Genomic DNA, 21,661 nt, shown 5'->3' with positions numbered 1-21,661 from the left:
ATAAACACTCACCTTTGTCATCACAGTCTATGAATATTCTGTGAAACTCCCCATATGTGGCAAAGAGACCATGTAATCAATATTTATTCAGTACAACTCTGCCAGGTCCTGAGTGTCCAGAGGTGAGCCACGCCTATACACACCGCACAGAGTCCCCATCGAGTAGGGGAGACGTGCGTGCTACCATTGACTGTGGTCCTGGCTTACTGAAGACAGGGAGCATAGCCAAAGAACACCTGAGCTACTTCCTGGCTCACTTCCTCTGAGGGGGCAGTGGACTCGTGATGGTTCTGCTTGACATGAGACTTTTCTCTCCAGCAGATCTGTGGAATTAAATGGATTCGTGGCATTCAGGGATCAGTACATGGGGATGTCTGTGCCTCCACACTATCAATATATACCGCACCTTTTTAGCTATTCTGCCCACTCGCCACTTCTGCCCCCACAAGCTCGAAGCCTGGATCCCCAGTCATACAGTCTGATTCATCAGCTGGTGTCAGCCGAGGACCTGGAGCCATTGGGCACGCCCATGTTGATTGAAGATGGGTGAGTGAGCCTTGCTGTGTTTAGCCCTGTAGCATCAATGTGGCCCCTTCCCCACATCCACCTTCATCCCAGGCTTCTCTACCCCAGGCTTTGAAATGAGTCAGGGTATAATACGTGATGACTCAGGCATCAGAGGACAGATCTGTGCTTATCATTGAAGTCAGTGGTCTCTCATTTTTCTCTTGAACATCTTTTCTCATAGAGCTGGGTCTATTTATCTGCCCCAATGGAACTGGGATTAAAGGGCTTTTGTTTCTGGTTGGGCTTAAGTAAGCCAGACCTTGAAATGTGCCAGAGATATGCCAGAGATGAGCTGTAATTCTGGATATAATTGTACATTAGGTTTAGGCTTCTTAACATAGTACTGGTCGTGGCCCGTCTGTATCCCTGGTCAACATAGTGCCATGTGCTCTGTGTGCAGGCCTGAGTGAGTGGAAGAAATACTCTCAGTCCTCTCAGCTCTGCCTGAGTAGATAATAGTTCAGCCATTTAGGCCTACCCATTGCTGTACTCAGTAGTCATTTGACCTGAACCATAGGCCATTTGAGTGTGTTATTAAGCTTAGATCTCCTTCTTCCTCACTGCCCGCCCAAGATACTCTGAGATTTCTTAAGCTAGTCTCCAGTTTCAGAAGAGGAAATTCAATTATCTTCCTACAGGGAAGCCATCATCAAACCTTTACAAGTCAGGTGTGGGGGTGTGGAGAAGAGTCACACAACAGGGCCTTGAGAAAAAGAAAACTGGGACCCTATTTCCTCCAGCCCAGAGATGAGGAAGGCCCTGTTCCTTGCATTGCACAGTAGTTTAGAAGAGCCGAGCAACTCTAGTTTACTGAATTCTCACCACCAGGGGGTGCCGTGAGAGCAAGAAAAGCTTCTGAAGGTGTATTCTCTTTCAGTTATCTCGCCCCACGGCTAGCTCAATCATGGTTGACTCAATTGACTACACTGAGTTTTGTGTCAACCCATGTATTGAGTGGGCACCAGATGTACCCTAATGGAGCTTTCATTGCCCAAACTGGTGCACGAATGACTGGGAATTTTTTTGTAACACATGAAGCATTAGTGGACACCGAGATTAAAAGTCATACTCCTGACAACTGCCCAAATTTTTAAGCCTCCTTTCCCCTTTGTAACCTTTTCTTGCCAAACCTGCCTCTCCAGCCTTAAGCTTGCTGCGGGCCCCAGTCCTATCCTTTTTATCATTAGACTGAATTGAATGAAACTGGAGATCCATGATCAAGGGCAAGGAGCCCACTGCCAGAGACCCTTTGTGCCCTTAGGAATATCTCCCTCCTTGGCCCCCATCCTCACTGCTTTGGCCACCAAAAGTAACTTTCCCCTCTCCGTACCCCCTCCAGATATGCTGTGACTCAGGCAGAGCTGTTTGCCCTGCTCTGCCGCCTGGCTGACGAGCTGCTTTTTAGGCAGATTGCCTGGATCAAGAAACTGCCTTTCTTCTGCGAGCTCTCAATCAAGGATTACACGTGCCTCCTGAGCTCTACGTGGCAGGAGTTAATCCTGCTCTCCTCCCTCACTGTTTACAGCAAGCAGATCTTCGGGGAGCTGGCTGATGTCACTGCCAAGTACTCACCCTCAGATGAAGAACTACACAGGTGAGAGCTCCTTGCTGGGGAGGAAGTCTCAGGCAACCAGACCATTGTCATCTCTACAAGGCAGGGTGCCTGGCACTCCACAGGATGGGCATTAAAGCCACCCAGGGATGGACATGAATCTTCACTCTGCCGCTGACTAACTTGTAACTTTGGTCAAATCTCTCATCCTCAGGTTCTGAATTCATAAAGTAGGGTAATGACAATACTGCTCCAACAGGGTAGTTGTGAGGAAAAAACGATAATGTGCAGCAAAACTTAGCAAGTGCTAAGCTGTTATTTTGATCACATCTGGATTACTGAGTTAATGTATCTGGAAAAAACAGAAATCTGAGATTTTCCTATAAGGTGAGGGACTGTGAGCTATCATTTATAATCCAAGAACAGGACCCCAGAGTTATTGTAGTACCTACTGTGTGCCAAGCACTGGGCTTGGTATTTTACATTATTGTCTTTCTTTCTCACAGCCTCTAGCATTATAGGTGTTGTTATGCCCATTTTATAGATGAGAAAACTGAAGTTCAGAAGGACTTGCCCTTGAGGGTTTTAGATTTGAACCCAGTGTCTATGTTTGAATCTGTGCCTGCCCAACTGAAATCTTAGGCTCTTTCACTGTATCTCAGATGCAGTAAGATAAGATCATGGAACTGAAATACTGAGCTCTCCTTTCTTGATGTTTTCCACTGACTAGGATCCTTCTAACCTCCTTGCCTAGAGCAGGTGACATCCCCAAATCAGAAAAAAAATGATCCATTGATACATTTCTGACTTACTGACTTATTTATATGAAAAATAAAGTTTAAATCCTATTTTAATAGTTCCTTTACTAGGCAGTTCAAAATAATGGAAGTCATGACATTCTAGAACACCAAGAAAAAGAGAAGAAAAGGTGCCTCCATGGAAGGAAGCTGAAAAGGTGGTCTTTTTGGAACTTCTCCAACTTCTCCAGCCCCCAAACCTCTCTGCACATCTCCCTCTGCCACTTAATCATCCTAATAAGCTGAGACTTAGGCTGGGAACAGAGCTCCAACACCTTCAAGGGCCCTTTGCATAGCTGAGGGAGGGAAGAGTCTGGGTACTTTCTCCACCAGTTTTCTAATATTTCCTTATTAATGATGGTTACTGGCTTGTTGGTAATCTATAAATGACAAGAGTTTTAACCCAGCTGACATTTTGTCCTTAAACAGAGCTATCTGATTTTGCAGATAACCTAACCCCTCGTCTTGAGCCTCTAATTCACTTGTTTCCATCAATCTCCTGTCTCCTGCTCTGTAACTCTGGGCCAACTTGAGTGTTTGGATAGCCTAAGCCAGCTCTAATATTGTCAGAGTTTGCAGAGCTGGCCCAGTGAGCTTGGCCTCTCTGTTTGCCTGGAATCCACCAGAGCAGCCTGAGGCTGTCTAAAAAGTGTGCTCTGCCCTCTGTGGGATGATGAGTTTTCCCAAACCCTCTGCAGGTAGGCAGGGATCACTGACCGTGTGGGGTTCCCTGGCTTTATGCTTCATAAAAAACACACTGTCCCACTCTTTCCAATCCCTTAAGCTGAAAGAACAAGGCAGGGACCAGTAACAGCTGAACTAGTGAGGGAAGTTTTACTTTCTACAAAGGGTCTTTATCAGAGAGAATCTAGAGCTCCACTATCCAGCATAATAGGTGCTAGTCTCAAGTGGCTATTGACATTACTTAAAATAAAAAATTAAAAAAAATAAATGAATAAAAAATAAAAATTTAGTTCCTCGTTTACACTAACCACATTTCAAGAGCTCTGGAGCCACATATGGCTAGTGGCTGCTGTATCGGACAGTTGCAGATATACAGTAGAACATTTCCATCATCATAGAAAGTTCTGTTGAACAGTGCTAACTCTGAAACACGAGTTGCAGCTGAGCTCTCAAGTGGGTTCTGAGGATAAGAAATAGATTTGTTGTTAGTACTCCCACTCTACTATGGAATCCTTCAGTGGAAAAATACAAGTTAAACTTCAGCGTGTCATTTCTGATGCGATGCTGATTTATTGAGCACCTATTGTGTGTGTTGGGAGGAGAGGTGTTGAGATAACAGATGGTGCAGACATGGTTTCTGACTCTGAGATGAAAGCTCATATTCTTGATTTAGGGTATTGTGGGACAAATAGAAGCAGAAAGAATCTACAGTTCAGGGTGATACTAGTGGAGATTGAGGAGGGCATATGAGGGACTGTGAAAGCATAGACTAGGGAATGAGTACCTCTACTTGCATGATCAGGGAATGCTTGCCAAAGAAGAGAAGACATTTGAGCTGCATCTTGTGGGGGAATTTTTGTAAGCAGATTATAGAGAATAGGAGGCAGGCAGGAGAATAACACAGAGTCCTAAAAATTATAGAGATTCTGAGTGAGCGGTTTGAACATGTAACCAAAATGCAATCCTGTGGACTAGAGTATAGAGAGAATACATTTAAGAGAGAGAGAAATGAGGGGAGGAATGGCAGGAAAGAAAGATACAGGAAAGACAAGTCATCAGGATACTTGAATGCTAATCGAAAAAAAATTGGATTTTATTGTGTCGATGGTATTAAGTAGTAGGACATTTTAAAGTGAAGCAACTGTGTGTCAGGTTGCGTTTTAGAAAGATTCCTGTGGCTATAGAGTTCAGGATGGGTTGCATGGACAAGGCTGAATACAGTGTAAGAAGCTGGTCCATAGGCCAGGAAAAGGCAACAAGTCCTGGACAAGGCAGCAGTGACAATGGGATTAGAGAGGGCGCACAGAGGTAAGAGATGCCAGGAAGGTAAAGTCAGTGGGTCCTCAGTGAGTGAAGAAGTTGGGATAAGGCTAGGCAAGTGGGCACCCATTCTCTTAACCAAGATAATGGAGCCTGGGAAGAGAGATGCACCTGTCTGAGATTGACTCAGAGTCTGAGATGCGTGTGGAACTTCCCAGGAGGCCAGAGGAAATAGAAGTACAAGAACCTTTGGAATCAGGCTCATCACTGTAAGGCTGTCCCCACTCTGCTGGAAACCCAGACTGGAGTCTGTAATTGGCCATAGCTCTTTCCTACCTTGTCTGCTGCAGCGTTACTCCCACTCCCCCAAAATGCCTTTAGTTTTTCACAACTGTTGAATGCAAGTGAGTTCCTGCTGTCACGAAAAGGCTTTTCTCAGATGATACATGACCACCTCCTTTTCTCTTCTCAAATATTGAATCAAATTTATGGTGCCCATTTTCCTTAATCAGGCTGTTATCAGACAGTGAGCTGGGTGAATTTGATTTAAAGCAGATTGTAGCACCAGCCAGTGACTGCTCCTGGCCCTAATCAAGACTCCTTCACTCTTAGGAGAAGATGCCTCGCACTAGATGGGCTTTAATGGGCATGTCTATCTTGTGAGCATTAGCTTCATTTCTGCCAGATCTCTAGAAAGTTGCCTCCTAGCTTCCTTGCTAAGGCCCTAGCTGTAGGTTCAAGGAAACTCAGTCTTTTCTTTTGGTTGTGATAACAGGAGTGATGCTACTGCTGCTGCTGTTAATAATGATAATAGCTAACGATTAAGACTGTTTATTGTGCCAAAATCCATCTTAAATGCTCTACAAATATTATTTGTTTAGTTCTCACCACTTCCCTAAGGGACCATACTAATATTATCCCTGTTCTACACATTAGGAGCAAAAGGTTCAGAGAGTGAAAACTCAAGGCTGCAAAGCTAAAAGAGATGGGGTTGGGATTATCACCTTGATCTGTTGTGCTCCAAAGCCCAGACTCTACCATTACTAAATTTTTTAGCCTTCTCAAAAGTTTGACTTCCTGTCCTGCAGCCACAGTCTGTCTTCTCACCTTGGAGTCTGTCTGGGAGTGCTGAGATGGCAGTTCCTCTACAGCTGTGGCCGATGACTGCCTCTGGGAGTAGGTGCATTCAGATGAATGAAAAAGAGACAACTGGGCCTCTCAGCTCCCTTAATGGGACATAACTTACACAGTGTCAGCTTCAATTGCTGACTGAATGGTCCAGTGGTTTGGGGGATCCTTGCAGGCATGTTTTCCTTGTCCCAGCATGCTTGTGTAATGGTAACCTAGAAGAAGAATGGGTGTGTTTGTCCAACTTTCTGCCTTTGAGTGCTGATAATTTGTAGACAGGGAATACAGGGGCGTTAGAACTGTGGAGTGGGCAGATGTGGAGGAGGCACGGCTGCAGGAGAAAGCAGGCTCATGGAACAGAGAACAATTTGTTTATCAGGGGGTGGGATGCGGGCTGTGGAGGAAGGCTTTGCAGTCAGTCTGTGGAGACTGAGTGGGGGCTGCTGGGCTGGCTGCCAGCCCCCCACCATGACTGCCAGGGGTCCATGATGGTTGCCTGTCCTAGAAAACTTTGGAAAACGGGTGTGTGCTCTCCCGAAGCAAGAGGGCAGATCTGGGTCATATACTCAAGCCAGGCATGTGGGAGTTCCTTTGTGTCCCTCAGGTCAAGACTCAACTAGGAATAGGTTTGGCATTGCTGTCTGGGGGTCTGGCTGCTAGCCACACACCTGCAGGGTCTGCAGAGCCAGAGTGAGCACTTCGGGCAAGAGGTTACTGATGAGGGGAGAGTGCGTTATCTTTGCTCGCTACACTGCTTGGCCACCAGACAGATGCTGACATTGCTGCTCTACTTGCATCCTCCTCTTTCATGCCCAACCCCATCCCATCTCCTCCCTACCCCTCCACACAGATACTAGTGGGCACTTTCAGTAAAGAGCTTTTACGTCTCAAGAACAGAAGTAGCTGGCAAAGTACTGTGATGAGGAGTGATCTTCACCCCCAGGCACACTGCCTGCTGCAGGTCTCGGCATCATGGAGGCAGCGGAGGGGCTGTTCTGTGCACTGCAGCAAGTCCAGCACCCACTCTGGGTTGGGCGCTGAACTGAGTTGCTCTGGGAACACAGACCTCCTGCAGTGGCCACTGTGGTAGCCTTTCCCAGTTGCCAGTTAAGAACAAGACAGTCAGGGGAAGGACACTGTAATGCTGAGAAAGCAACAGGCTTGGGATGAGAAAACATTCAACCTTGACCCTACCACCATTTACTTTTATTATTCACTTGCAACTTTGGGGAAGACAGCTCTTCTGCATCCTCATCCCTAGCATGAAGGTGGTATTACTTATCTCACAGATTATCAGATTATCAAGAGGGTAAAATATAAGACCACAATAAAGGTATGGTAAATAATCTCTCTGAGCCGTTGTTTCGACATGTGAACAGAGAGGATTATAATAGCCATTTTGTGAATTTATTGGGAGTATCCAATGAAATAATGTATGTAAAATATTTAACAAAGTGTCTGGCAAGTAGCTAACACTCAACAAATGGTAGAAGAGTAGATATGGTTATTATAGTGGTTATTAAGTATAAATCTATCAACCAACCTGGGAAAGTATTAGTGAAGTTGTAAAAGCCACTGGGCCAAGAGCCAGAGAGAAACAAGAGTCAGCCATGCTGGTTCAGATCAGTGAACTGACTGGGATCCAAGCCTTGAGGCAGAGGTTCGGGGCTCTGGATTGCAAGTAGCTGCTGCTACAGCTCCCCCTGCTGCTTGAGAAGTGCAGGTGCCTCTGGCCCCAACAAAAGCCAGACTTTCCCTAGGGAAGAGAAAACGTCCTGCTTGCCCAGGAAGCCAAGCCCTTGCAAAGCCTTCAGAGTCAGCACAGAAAGCAATAGGACCCAGACAGCAGTAGAATATCCCCAGGAGTTCTGGACCCTACCCAGACAGGGCCTTCTTGCCTGGCAAGGGGCTACAGTACCCAGATCTGAACATGTCGCCAGGAAGCAGCTCTGAGGCTAAGCACCTTCTCTTGACTCAGCTGTCTGGAACAAGAAGACTAGACACTGGGCCTGACCCCAGCTTTTATCAACTCCTATTTCCCCACTAAGGCTTTGCCGTCTTGGTTTGGGAGTATCTCCATTTTTGGTATAAGATATTCCTCACTGTGACCTGTGTCCCACAGCCTAGGGCTCCTTTGCCTAAAACTTGGTCTTTGCCTCAAGGAATTAACTTCTCATTCAAAGAAAGCCGCATGGTCAGCATTGAGTCTTCTCTGCTAATGGAGGCCACTTTGGATTTTGAGAAGACCAAGATCTTAGGGAGTTGGCCCAGATTCAGGGCTCTCAGTCTGTTCCAAGCTAGCCATGTGCTTATGGACCAGTCCCCTCTGTTCCTTGAAACTTCAGTGTCTCATGTGTACAGTGGTAATTGTAATCTCACTTAGCCCATAGGGCTGAGAACATTAAATTAAATGAGCTAATACATATAAAGTACCAAGCACAGAGACTGGCATGACATGAAGGCTCAATTTATGTCTCCCTCCCTCCCAAGCTGAAGTCAGGCCTGCCAGTAGCCCTGCTGGAAACAGTGAACTTAAATACAGTCAGCAGCTTTTTTCTTCATTGTGGCACACACAGAATCACAACTCATGGTAGCTGCCATTGTTACTGAAGGCTGCGTCACAACAACAGCAGTATCTTAATGACGTATTTCTCTACATTTACTTCCCAAGCACCCTTTGAGCCTTGCACCCCGAGCAGGCAAGCGTTATTTACAGAAGAGATCCTCAAAACTTAGAGGGGTCAAAGGACTTTCCCGAAGTGTTATAGCTTGTATGCGATGGAGCAGAATTTGAACTTGAACATGACTGACCCTAATTGATCTTGAGAACAGCAGCTTGTATGAGCTGCCTTGGCCTCTAGACAAACCATGAATTCACCTGTCAAGTGCTTCTGGATTCCATTTCCCCCAATCTCAACCTCTTTCCTGTCTTAGCTGCTTTAAGGAGCTGTAGGAGACTTCTCTCTCCCTTCCATTACCTCCACTGGTAGTCAGAGCCCACTATTAACACCTGTGTCTGTTTTCCAGATTTAGTGATGAAGGGATGGAGGTGATTGAGCGGCTCATCTACCTGTATCACAAGTTCCATCAGCTAAAAGTCAGCAATGAGGAGTATGCTTGCATGAAAGCAATTAACTTCCTAAATCAAGGTGAGTAACTGAGGGTAGGAAGAAAGGACTTAGTTTTCTTTGGCCAGCAAATATTTGCCCTCATGTTTCTCCCCTACCCTCTTTACCCTCAGGCCTGTCGCATCATATGGGTACTGATCTCAGAAGTCCCGCACTGCCCTCCTCATCACCCTGCCCCACTGTAGTACAGGGCATGGTTTGGATTTTTTTCTTCAAACCTAAATGCCACAGCCTCTATAACTCATAGAGGAAGGAAGAGGATTTGCTTTGTTTAGTCAGTTTTAGTGCATTTAAACACAGACACCAAGGACAGTACATGCGTCATTTAAAATATGCACAAGTTTACCAGTGACTGAAGAAGAGCAAAGTGACTGATGAAACTATTGGAGATAAGGAATCTGTGACAAGCTGGCAGTGGTTCTGACGGACCCCTCCAGGGCAGAGTGGAGGTGCACAAAAACTCACACCCATATCAAGCATGGCTCCAGTTAAAAGAGTGGTGATCATGATTTACATGGAGTATTACCTGTGAAGTGGTGTTATGTAGCTGCTGGTAACCAGAGTATGCAAGAGAATTTGTGTTCCCTTTTTTCCAGAACAGCATGTGAGTGAGCTGCTGTCAGAGTGGAACTCGGCTATTTTGCTGCCTGTGACATTGAAAGTGCTCTATTCCTGTATTCAGTTTCCTAGTCCAGAGACTCTCGATCCCCTTCTCTTTGCCAGCTCCTCCCTTGGTACTGACTAAACCTCCTCCTCTTGCTTCCGCACCTCTTATGTATCTGTCTGGTGTTCTGTGTGCCTCCCTTAGGCCAGGCCCTGTGTCGAGCATTAAAGACATTGCAATAAATTAGATCCCAGGCTCCTGGCCTCAAGAAGTACACTTTCTGGTGGTTAAGACTTCACTTTCCAATGCAGGGGGTGCAGGTTCGATCCCTGGTCAGGGAACTAAGATCCCCTGTGCCTTCTGGCCAAAAAATCAAAATGTGAAACAAGCAATATTGTAACAAATTCAATAAAGACTTTAAAAATGGGCCACGTTTTTTAAAAATTTTACCCAAAAACACCCTCTACCACTCAAATGGAAGGAGATCAATAACAACTACTTGGAGAAAGAGAAATCTGATAGTGGGGCCTCAAAGGCAGGGTAAGATTTATATAGAGAATATTTATTAATATATTTTATGTATACAAAAGGGATTGTGTGTGTTTATATGTGTATGAATGCACTATATAATGTATACATATATATGAGAAAGACATCTACAGGCATACCTTGGAGATGCTGCTTGTTTGGTTCCAGACCACCACAGTAAAGCGAGTGTTGCAATAGAGTGAGTCACGTGGATTTCTTGACTTCCAGTGCCTGTGAAATTTATATTTATACTATGCTGTGGTCTACTAAGTGTGCAGTAGCATTTTGTCTTAAAAAGCAGAGTATATACCTCAAAAAAAAAATGCTTTATTGCTGAAAAATGCTAGCCATCATCTGAACCTTCAGTGAGTCATAATCTTTTTGCTGGGGATGGTCTTGCCTCAGTGTTGATGGCTTCTGATTGACCAGGGTGGTGGTTGCTGAAGATTGGGGTAGCTGTGGTGATTTCTTAAAATAAGATAGCAGTGAAGTTTTCCACATGAATTGACTTTTTCTTTCATCAGTGTATTCTGTGTAGCATGCCATGCTGTTTGAACATTTTACCCCCAGTAGCACTTCTTCCAAAATTGGAATCAGTACTCTCAAACCCTGCTGCTGCTTTATCAACTAAGTTTATGTAATATTCTAAATCCTTTGTTACTGTTTCAACAGTCTCTATAGCTTCTTCACCAGGAGTAGATTCCATTTCAAGGAACCAGTTTCTTCACTCATCCATAAGAAGTAATTCATCTGTTAAAATTTTTTTCATGAGATTGCATCAATTCAGTCACATTTTCAGGCTTCACTTCTCATACTAGTTCTCTTGCTGTGTCCACCACATTTGCAGTTACTTTCTCCACTGAAGTCTTGAGCTCCTCAAAGTCATCCATGAAAGTTGGAATCAACTTTTTTCAAAATCCTGTTAATGTTGATATGTTGACCTCTTTCAGTGACTCAGGAATGGCCTCTGAAATGGTGAATCCTTTCCAGAAGGTTTTTTATTTATTTTGCCCAGATCCTTCAGAGGAATCACTATCTGTGGGCAGCTATAGCCTTAGGAAATGTATTTCTTAAGTAGTAAGACATGAATGTTGAAAAGACTCCTTGATTCATGGGCTAAAGAATGGATGTGTTACAGGCCTGAAAACAACATTAATCTCATTGTACATCTCCATCAGAACTCTTGATGCTCTGATGCTCTGATGACAGGTGCTTTGTCAGTGAGCAGTAATATTTTGAAAGGAATCTTTTTTTCTGAGGAGTAGTTTTCCACAATGGACTTGAAATATTTAGTAAACCACGTTGTGAACAGATGTGCTGTCATCCAGGCTTTGATGTTCCATTTATAGAACACAAGCAGAGTAGATTTAGTATAATTCTTAAGGGCATTAGAATTTTTGGAATGGTAAATGAGCATTGTCCTCAACTTAAAGTCATCAGCTGCATTAGCCCCTAACAAGAGAGTCAACTTATCCTTTGAAACCAGACATTGACTTCTCTTCTCTAGCTGTGAAAAGTCCTAGATAGCATCTTCTTCCAGCATAAGGCTATTTTGTCTATAATGAAAATCTTTGTTTAGTGTAGCCATCTTCTTTAATTATCTTATTAGCTAGATCATCTGAATAACATGCTGCAGCTTCTATGTCAGCACTTGCTTCTTCACCTCACCCTTTTATGAAGACAGCATCTTTCCTTAAACCTCATGAACCGACCTCTGCTAGCTTCAAACTTTTCTTCTGCAGCCTCCTCACCTCTCTTAGCCTTTATAGGCTTGAAAGGAGTTAGGAGCTTTCTCTGATGAGGCTTAGGCCTAAGTGAATATTATGGATGGTTTGATCTATCCAGACCACTCAAACTTTCTCCTAATCAGCAATAAGGCTGTCTTACTTTCTTATTATTTTTGTGTTCACTGGAGTAGTGCTTTTTAATTTCCTTCAAGAAATTTTCTTTTGCATTTACAACTTTGCTAACTCACAAGAGGCCTAGCTTTCAGCCTGTCTTGACTGTTGACATGCTTTCTTCACTGAGCTTAATCATTTTTAGCTTATGATTTAAAGTGAGAGATATGTGAGTTTTCCTTTCACTTGAACACTTATAGGCAATCATACAGTTATTAATTGGCCTAATTTCACTACTGTTGTTTCTCAGGGAATGGGAGGACCAAGGAGAGGGAGAGACACAGGGGACCAGCCAAAGGAACAGTCAGAACACACAACATTTACTGATAAGTTCACCATCTTGTATGAGCACAGTTTGTGGCACCACAAAACAATTACCATGATAACATCAAAAATCACTGATCATAGATTCATATAACAAATCTTATAAGAATGAAAATGTTTGAAATATTGCGAGAGTTACCTAATGTGACAAAGAGACATGAAATGAGCAAATGCTGTTGGGAAAAATGGCACCAATAGACTTGCTTGGTACAGAGTTGCCACAAACCTTCAATTTGTCAAAAATGCAGTATTTGTGAAGTGCAGTAAAGCAGAGCACAATAAAACAAGATATGCTTATATGAAGAAAAAAAAACAAAAGCTGGAGGGACACAGTAGAATACCAGTGGCCCAGGTAGAATAGTCTGAGTAGACGCACACAGGAGACCATGTGTGAGTATATGTACAAGTATGAGAGCATAGGTGTCAGTGTGATTTCTGAATGGGGCCAGCAAAGAGCAAATTTAAAGCTATTGTGGAGGATACATTGGGAAATTATTCAGTCTCTTGTTCAGCATCCACTAGTACCTGTTTTGTGCCAAACCCTGTGCTGGGAGCTGAGTATGAAGTTGAGAGAGATGACAGCCTAGCCCTCAAGGGGCTCAGTCTAGTGATTGTCCTTGATAATTTTTTCATTTATCTAATTTCTCTTCTCTTACCCAGAGCTTTTATTCCTCCATGTCAGAAAAAAAAATATCCCCTGTTGAGACAATGTTTAATAACTTTTCAGTGAAAGATACACATATTCAAGGAGCTGGCGGAAGTCCCTCCCATTTCCTGTGGTCTTTTTTCACAGATATCAGGGGTCTGACCAGTGCCTCACAGCTGGAACAGTTGAACAAACGATATTGGTACATTTGCCAGGATTTCACTGAATATAAATATACACATCAACCGAACCGTTTTCCTGACCTCATGATGTGCTTACCTGAGATTCGCTATATTGCAGGTAACGGGTCCTGGGCTTCCTTGCTTTTCTTAACTTGTGAAGGGAATGAGGAAAGCAGTGTTTTCAGGATGCTGATGCCAGGCCCATCACCAGCTGATTAAAAGAAGTACTAGCCCTGCCCTTAGAAAAATTTACATGATAATGAGAAGTTTGTTTTTTCTTTGTAGGGAAGACAATCTAACATTGCCTAGGCTCCTGTAATGTGCACTTGGTAATGTGCTACGTGGTGGCCTGTTATTCAGTCTCAGAACAATTTCTGCAAGACTTGTGGTTGACCACTCTATGGATGGGGAAACAGGCTCAAAGTTTTTCAGATTAACTTCATTTCCTGAATTATATACATTAAAAGGGTGGGTTTTACAGCGTGTGAACTAACTATATCTCAAATTTTAAAATTAATTTTATTGAATAGAATTGCCTATTTGAGGTTTTTGAGGATCTTTCACTTAAAGTGGCTACTTTAAAATAATTGTCAAAGATCCTGTGTTCACAAAGCAACTTTTGTTGTAGTTGTTTTGTGATCTTGACCCCCTTCTGAGCTTCTTGACATTTGAATAGGTTCATTTCAACCTAAAATCCTGGCTTTTACTGTTGTTGTTTTACTTCATTTGGTAAAGAATCTTGTTTACAGTTATCTAGCACATACTGAGGGGCAGCTCAGAACTGTGACGTCTGGGCTAAGATTGTTTTTGTAAAATTAAGGAATACAGTTTTGAAGGGAAAAAATGTTCAATCTGATAAAATCAATTTTTAACTTCTGGCCCACAGAATAGTCTAGGAGATATGACCTGGACCTAAATAAACTGGTAGAATTTTAGGAGTGTTTTGATAGTTTGTCTCAGCATTTTCAAAACTATGTTCTTCCAAACGAGATATGAATCAGGTGCTTTATGAAATAGAAGTTAGTAATTATACCCCTCTCCCCCACAGAACTGGCAGAATTGTCAACCCTGTCAGCCCTTGGAATTACATGGGAAGCTTTTAATAAATACCCATGCTTGGGTTGCATCTCTAGAGATTCTGACTTAATTGATAACGGAGTGGAGCCTGGTCATCAGTATTTAAAAAAAAAAACAAAACTCGCCAGTAACTCTAGGGTTCTGTCAGGGAGAATTGTAGCCTCAGATATTTACAAAGTATATTATCTCACTGCACGCTCTTAGAAGTCCTCCAACTTAAAACAAGCAAACCTGTTTTAACCCTGAATTTCTCAATTTATCTTCCCCTATAAACTCCACCTCTCTCCTCAGTACATTTTATTCCCATTATACCATTCTGAAGAGCAATGTTTTATAGAATGCTAGTTAAAGATTCTACTAGGAAATGAAACAGGATATAAGTTTCTCTAAGAGGACACCTAAGAATACTTCTCAGTTTCAGAGTCCTCGTTTGTAAAATGGGGATAAAAAGTAATAGCTATCATACAGAAATATTGTGAGAATTAAATGAGATAATATATTTAAACACCTACCACAGAGTTAGTATTCTTTGGATAGTAGCCATAATTATAGCTTGCACCAATACTAGACTCCCTAGGGCACCGAAATGGGGCTAAGTATTAGAATGTTAGCCCAGTCTGTTTTACCTTTGTAGTAGTCCTGGCACTTTCCTTGCCCCAGTCACTCAAAAAGGCAGTGTTCTCCTTTCACCAGCCCAAGAGGAGGCAAACACACCATTTCACTGGCTGCCAAAACTGACTCTTCTTTTTCCACCTTTTCCTAGGAAAGATGGTGAATGTTCCCCTGGAGCAGCTGCCTCTCCTTTTTAAGGTGGTGCTGCATTCCTGCAAGACAAGTGTGGGCAAGGAGTGACCTGTCCCCAGCACCCCTCCTCAGGCCAACCCTAACGCCTGGGGTGGGCAGGACAGGCTCCAGAAGAAAGCCAGAGAGACCAAGATGGAGGCTGTGGAGCAGCGTTGCCAGTTGCCTCCACAGCAAGAAGAGTTTTTGTTTGTTTGTCTTGTTTTTTAACCTCATTTTTCTATATATTTATTTCACGACAGAGTTGAATGTATGGCCTTCAACATGATGCACATGCTTTTGTGTGAATGCAGCCAATGCATTTCCTTGCAGTTTACAGAATGTGAAGATGTTTAATGTTACAGTGTTGTCATTGTTTAGAGATAGTTCTTTTGTATTTTGAGGGAGAGGGTGGGATGGGGCTGAGATGACTATTTCCATAATGTTGACAAAGATGACTACCTCAGTGGAAGGGGAAGGGTGTGAACAACCCTACTTTTCCACACGTTCTCAGCAGACTCATATTTGTCTGTCAGAGAGCAAATTGCCTTTTTCTAGCTACAGAATTACCAGGTAAAAGAGCACACCATAAAAGGGGAAGTGGTGTTAGGAGGTTTACTAAGCAGAGTGGGTGAGACATTGGGAACAGATCAAGAGATGAGGATTTAACCATCTCTTTTCTTTGGAAAGCATGAAAGTTGAGAGTTGGGCACAGTGACCAAATCTAAGTTAGGTGTCCACCCTCCAAGCAAGTCCTCAGGGAGAAGGGTTTCTGTTCTCACACCACACTCTGGGGCCTCCCCTCCCCACCATCCATACCGCCAGTACTAGTTTCTGCCGCTGTCACCTTTTCACCTAGGCAAGACCCTGGTGATAAGCTGATCCTTGGGACTAGCCTACAAGCTATCTTGGGACTCATAGCTACCTAGTTCCTTACTCTCCTTATACTCATTGCCTCTCCCTTATAAACGTGACTTCCTATTGACCCTTTGAAAAAACAGCTGAACAAAATGTCATGTTCTAAATCCTGATGCCCACTACTGATTTATTCTCTTTTCACCTTCAGAGGTTAGTGGGACAAAAGCCAGACTGCTAACAGAATGAACACTCCTCCTTTGGAGGTCCCATTTATCTCCCCACCCATCCCATCCCACCTCCAGATCTGAATCAGGAACTGCAGTCTCTTTCTCAAACAGCTGGAAGGACCATTGACCCATCTGCTGACCAGAATTTTTGCCCCTACATTCTACTCCAGGCCCTCCTAATCGCTCCCAAAATAAGATCAGGTTTCCTCAAAATAATAAGCCCAAGACCCAGAGTGGCACAGCTGCCCCTTAGAGTATCAGTGGCCTGGTTGACTAAGGTCTGGAGGGCTAGAGTCCAAAACTCCTGGAAGGGAAGGGGGTCTTCAAACTACCTCATGTTCCTAAAGGCCTGGCTGCCCCCTCTGCAGGTATGGCCTTGACCCCTTATTCTTTCACTACCTGCCCCACCTAGTCCCGGGAAACGTTCCTTACCCTCTTGGCTTTGGCCGGCTGCCACACCAGGTCTGTCATGGAATTCTTTCAGGTGCTCTTTCCTCCTCCGCCTCACTGCAGCAGTTGTCCCTGCGTAAACCCAGGCCCCTCCCACAGCCAGCAGCAGACAGGCCATGTAGCTGGGGTCCCCGGGTGGGCTCGGGGGCCCGCGGGACCTCTTTCGCCTGTTTAGTCAAAGGCCGTTTGCTCTCCTCCCCGCTCAGCCCAGCACACTCAGGCAGAGGGCCACCACTGTGTGCATATCAGGTAGTCTGTGTCAGATTGTAATTTTTTCTTTCCGGTGAATTGTTACGGGTACAGAGAGTGAAAACTGTCCTTTGATGGATCTAAAACTCAGAGCATTACTTCTGAATGTTGTTTCTCCAGTTGCTCTGAGGAAGGAAAAAAAAAAAGGAAAGGAGAGACATGTTCCTCAGGAAAAACTCCAACCAGAATGTTTTTCACATGTCAATGGGAAGATTTGTGTGTATCTGTTTATTTCACAGTATTTTTGTTTCTCTGATCTTTTATTTAACTAAACTAGATCACAGTCTTTGGCTATAGGTCAGACTCTGAGCCACTTTCCTCAAGGTAGGGGAGGATGCACATGTCAGAGACCCCCTTCTCCAAAACAGCTCCTGTGTGCTTATCTCTTTGCCAGACCTCCATCTTTCAAATTACTATTATTTTTTTGAAATTGTTTTTCTCTTAAGTGTTTTACTGGTTGGGTCAGGTACTGAAAGGAATTGCTCTCTGATGAGGCAGGAGCATGTCTCTTTAATACTGCAGCATTAAACAGAGCAGATTGTTAATTTGTGGCGTGGGGAAAGGTTCTGCAAGTTGCCATTGTACAAATCCATTTTTACAAATGTTTGCAGCAGATTCCACAGAACAAAGAGCCCATTCATTGCCGAGAGCCCTGCAGAATCTCTGAGCCAAGTGGCCGTGTGTTCCGAGCCGGAGCCTGACCTGTGGACCGCCTTTAATGTCTTCTGCACCCAGTCCTTTTTTGACGTGGGCTTTTTTTAAACAGGGTAAAGTGACTGTGTTGCGTCGCAAACTCAGGTATTATGAGAGGAAGGTAGGAGTGTAGCTAGCAGTGTGGAGACATTAGGTCAGCCACTAGATGTATTTGTGAATTCAGTTTGAAGGACACAGAGAAAGGTTGGAGGGGGAGGTTTGATGTGTTGTTTTTTGCCTTTCTTCCCATGATGTTTGGTTAACAGGTAGCCTTTTTGCTAGTGGAAAAGAAAAAAAGTTGTGCATCTTGTCTGTAATTCCCCTCTCTTCTGTCCTCTCTCTGATCCTCTGCCACCAACAGCACTCACTTTGAGTGAGAACCTTTCCACCATAAAAATATGACCCTGAAAGCTGTGTGTTAAAGGAGAATCCCAGTCATTGCACTGCATTGAAACTTACAAGCTTTTCCCTTCCTTTCCCTTTGCATGTTTTCTTGACTCAAGACAAAACTTTGAAATCTTGGAACTTCACCCACAACTCACGCTCTCTGGCTCCTTTGTCGGCTTTTGGAGTCTTTCACAGGCTTGGTGGTTTTACCCTCAGTCTGGAGAGACTCCCCAGAACCTGTCTCAAAGCACTCCACCTGTCTCAGAGGATACCCAGTCCCCCAGGCCCGTTGCATAGTGAGGTGGGCAAACCTCCAGGGATGGAAAGCAGATCCAGAGGAGGAAGGGTAGAGGCAACTGAGGAGTCTCCATGGCATCATGACAGTCACCCACTCCACAGCACCCTGCCTCACACCTGCCACCCGTTGTCAGAGAAGGGAGTCCTGCCATGGCCAGTATGTTACCAGGTCCTTAAAGCCCTGGGCTTTGTGAGCTAGCTGCCTTGCTCTGCTGCCCATTTCTTACCTTAGTTTGTTTGTTCTCAGTTTACTGGGGAATGGGACAGATGGAGACAGACAAACCCAGTATTGGCAACATCCAGGCCATGTCCAAGGTTGGCCAAAGTAAAAAGACTGGCCTCCCCGCAGGGCAGAAGGTTGAGCAGTGGTTCCAAGTCTTTAGCTCTGAGCCCCTGGTCTATGTCTTCTTTTCTAGTTGCTTTTTAAAATTCTGCAATTGTTTTGAGAAATCCAATTTTTTAGACCAACCCGTTTATTAAACTTAAAATTTTTCTTTATTGATTTTTTAAAGTTAAATATTTAAAAAAAGGCAAAAAAAAAAATACCCCAAACAAAACCACACCACTCTTACTTTCCCAAATTGATCCATGAGAGTCCCCCTGCACTCCCCTCTGCTTTTGCATCTGATCATTCCTCCCTCTTCCCTCAGCTTGATGCATCTATGTCCAGTGTCTGTGAAATGATGTTTTATCTGTGTCTCAGGATAAGAAACGGCAATCATTCCACCAGGTGCTGGAAACTGGTTAGCCTTGAGGCAAGGGTTTCTAGGGCCACAGCTCAGGGATGTGTATTTAATTACAGGGTCCCCAGAAACCCATCTCCTGGCTACCACAAGCAACAGCTTCTTTTCTGGGCTTAGGAGCCAGACCTGGACTGTTTCCTCGGAGGCAGGGGCCCCACAGACTTATGCTGGGGCTTCTTTTTTGACCAGAGCTGGGTTCCCTTGAGACTTGGGAAGACTTCAGTCTGTCTTGTAAGATGAACCACAGTGACCCTGCCTCTACCGGCTCACATGATGCCCAGTCCCTCTGCCTAATCCAGTACCCATCTGGCCTCTCTTCTCGGCCTGCAGCCCTCAGTGGGCTACAGCCTGCTCAGGAATCAGTTGCAGGCTCAAAGGGAAGCCATGAATCAGGCCAGAGCTTGCTTCAAGCCCAAGAAAAAATTTGTTTTACTGGTGGAGGCTAGTCTTCCAAATCCTGGAGCCTGCCCTGCCAGCCAAAGGATCATTTTTGCCCTTTGGTGACCACTGTTTTCTTTCTCTGAAATGTCTTAGATGATAATGTTGTTGACTCAAATTTCCATGAAAAAGAAGAAAAAAAAAAAAAAAAACTACCTCTTGAGTGACATCCTGGTCTATTCCTCTCTGAGGAATCTTGTGGGAAAAGAATACTGTAGCTCCTGCTCTGTTTACATGTTTCTGTGGAGAAAGAAACCCTGCCTGCCCTGGGGTGTTGGGTGTTTTTGTCTGTGTTGCCATCCCAGGCCTGCGATAGGGGCTTGTGGCTACATTGTAATGTCTGGGCCCTGTCTGGGGAGTCCTTCCCACCTGCCCAGCCGGGGACCAGCCACCCCCTTGAAGAGGCCTCCTTTTCCTTCCTATGATGCAAGGCAGAGTGAGCACCACCTCCCGTGACACCACCTTCAGGAGCTCCGGGGGCACGTGCATCCATGAGCCTCCCTCCCCCTGGGCTCCCTACCCGAGGCCCACCTCTACCCACAGTCCTGTACAGGAGTCGAGTAAACAGGATGTCTCTGAGCCCTTGTCCCCAAAGGGCCGGCCAAGGGCTGCCCGCCAACCTGGCTCCATCAGTCCTGCATGACCAAGTGACGGTTGGCGGGCTCTGCTACCCAGGCCCTCTGCTACCTCCCACCCTGCCATCTGGCACGGAATGGGCCCTTTTCTGTGAATTGACTACCTGTGGAAATGTGACCAATTAGTGTGAAATGCATGTTTAGCGAATGTTAGGTACTGTATTTGAACCAATAAATGTGAATCCTTCTGCACACAGCATCTTGTCTGTGAAGCATGTCTGGGGTTCTGAGGCGGGATGGTGGGTGGTTCTGAGGAGTTGGCCCTGCCTTCAGACCTGTTGCTCCTGCTGTGTGTGCTCGGCGCTGTGTTGGGACTCTTCACAGACCTGAACCTCCTTGAACTTCAAGAATTACTCCCTTTACTTTGTAAATGAAGAAACTAAAGTTGAATACTGGTGAAGGGACGCTAACCTGCCAGAAAGTGGCACAATTGGAGGAACTGAGTCTCTCGGGAGGGGCACACACAAACACGGTGGGATCGCGATCTGACTAAGGCTGTGCTGATGCCTGCCAGTGTGTGTGGGCCTGTATGTCACTGTGGTCCAGCCAGTCAGCCCCTGTCTCTCCAGAAAATAGATGAGGTTTTCTAGAGTTGAGAAACATGGAGGCTCTGAGAAGTCCCTGGGCTCAGGATGAGCTTCACAGATGAGTATTAAAGGTGGGCCTTGAAGACAGTCGCCAGACAGAGGACACACCAGGTAGAGTGGTCAACAACATGTTTGAAGGTCCAGCTGAGAATCAGAAACATACGAAATACCCAGACATGACAAGCGACTGCCGCGGCAGGAACGGGGGCAGGTGGGCGTTTTGGTGCGAGTTGAGGCGAGAGAGGCCCTGCGGAGCCTTGAATGCCGTGTTGAAGAGTTAGAGGAAGGAAGCCATCTGCTACATCTCGGGGAAGAGTTAAACCTCAGCGACCACGGTGTGCTCTTGGGTGGCCTGCCTGTCTGTCACTCTAGTCCAACCAGTTAATACTTGTTTTTCCAGAAAATAAATTTCCTAGAGCTGAGAAAACAGAAGCTCTGAGAGGTCAAGGTATGTGCCCAAAGGAAGTGTCAGGGTGCTGACTTGAACCTGAGATCTGCCCAACTGTCCTGTAATCCTGCAGTCCATACAGTCAGAGAAGTGGCAGTGTTTGGTTTGAGGGTTTTATGAATACAGATGGGAGAGATGAAAGGTCCTCAGTTTGGAAAGATGAAGGCTCAGGTGTCTGGGCTTGGCCCGGTGGCTCAGTTGATAAGAGAATCTGCCTGCCAACACAAGAGACACAAGTTCGACCCAGGATCCGAGAAGATCCCACATGCCGCGGAGCAACTAAGCCTGTGCACCACGACTACTGCAGCCCGAGCACTCTAAAGCCCGGGCTCCACAACAAGAGAAACCACGTGTCACAGCTAGAGAGGAGCCCCTGCTTGCCACGATAGAGAAAGGCTGCACAGCAACAAAGATCCAGCACAGCCAAAAATACATACATAAATAAAATTTTTCTTAAAAGGCTGAGGAGTCTGGTCAAAGTCTATTAAATCCCA

The 21,661-nt window shown here is 44.9% G+C and overlaps 1 protein-coding gene across 3 annotated transcripts in view; it reads left to right on the top strand.

Annotated features, from left to right (window-relative positions):
* NR6A1 (nuclear receptor subfamily 6 group A member 1) overlaps nt 1-20,328 on the top strand; it is a 222,441-nt gene extending 202,113 nt beyond the window's left edge. For 2 of the 3 annotated variants that reach the window (XM_070452691.1, XM_020872059.2), the window contains 5 exons: nt 319-546; nt 1,907-2,161; nt 9,016-9,137; nt 13,264-13,416; nt 15,139-20,328. In XM_070452691.1, coding sequence (XP_070308792.1) covers nt 319-546; nt 1,907-2,161; nt 9,016-9,137; nt 13,264-13,416; nt 15,139-15,227 — 847 coding nt within the window. In that variant the 3' untranslated portion in view covers nt 15,228-20,328. The remainder of the gene's footprint in view (nt 1-318; nt 547-1,906; nt 2,162-9,015; nt 9,138-13,263; nt 13,417-15,138) is intronic. The other variant, XM_070452697.1, reaches the window with a different exon arrangement.
* Nucleotides 20,329-21,661: the final 1,333 nt, after the last annotated feature.

The sequence above is a fragment of the Odocoileus virginianus genome, chromosome 2 (assembly GCF_023699985.2).
Source record: "Odocoileus virginianus isolate 20LAN1187 ecotype Illinois chromosome 2, Ovbor_1.2, whole genome shotgun sequence".
NCBI lineage: Eukaryota > Metazoa > Chordata > Mammalia > Artiodactyla > Cervidae > Odocoileus > Odocoileus virginianus.
The sequence above is the reverse complement of the archived record's forward strand: the minus strand, read 5'-3'. Positions and strand labels throughout refer to the sequence as shown.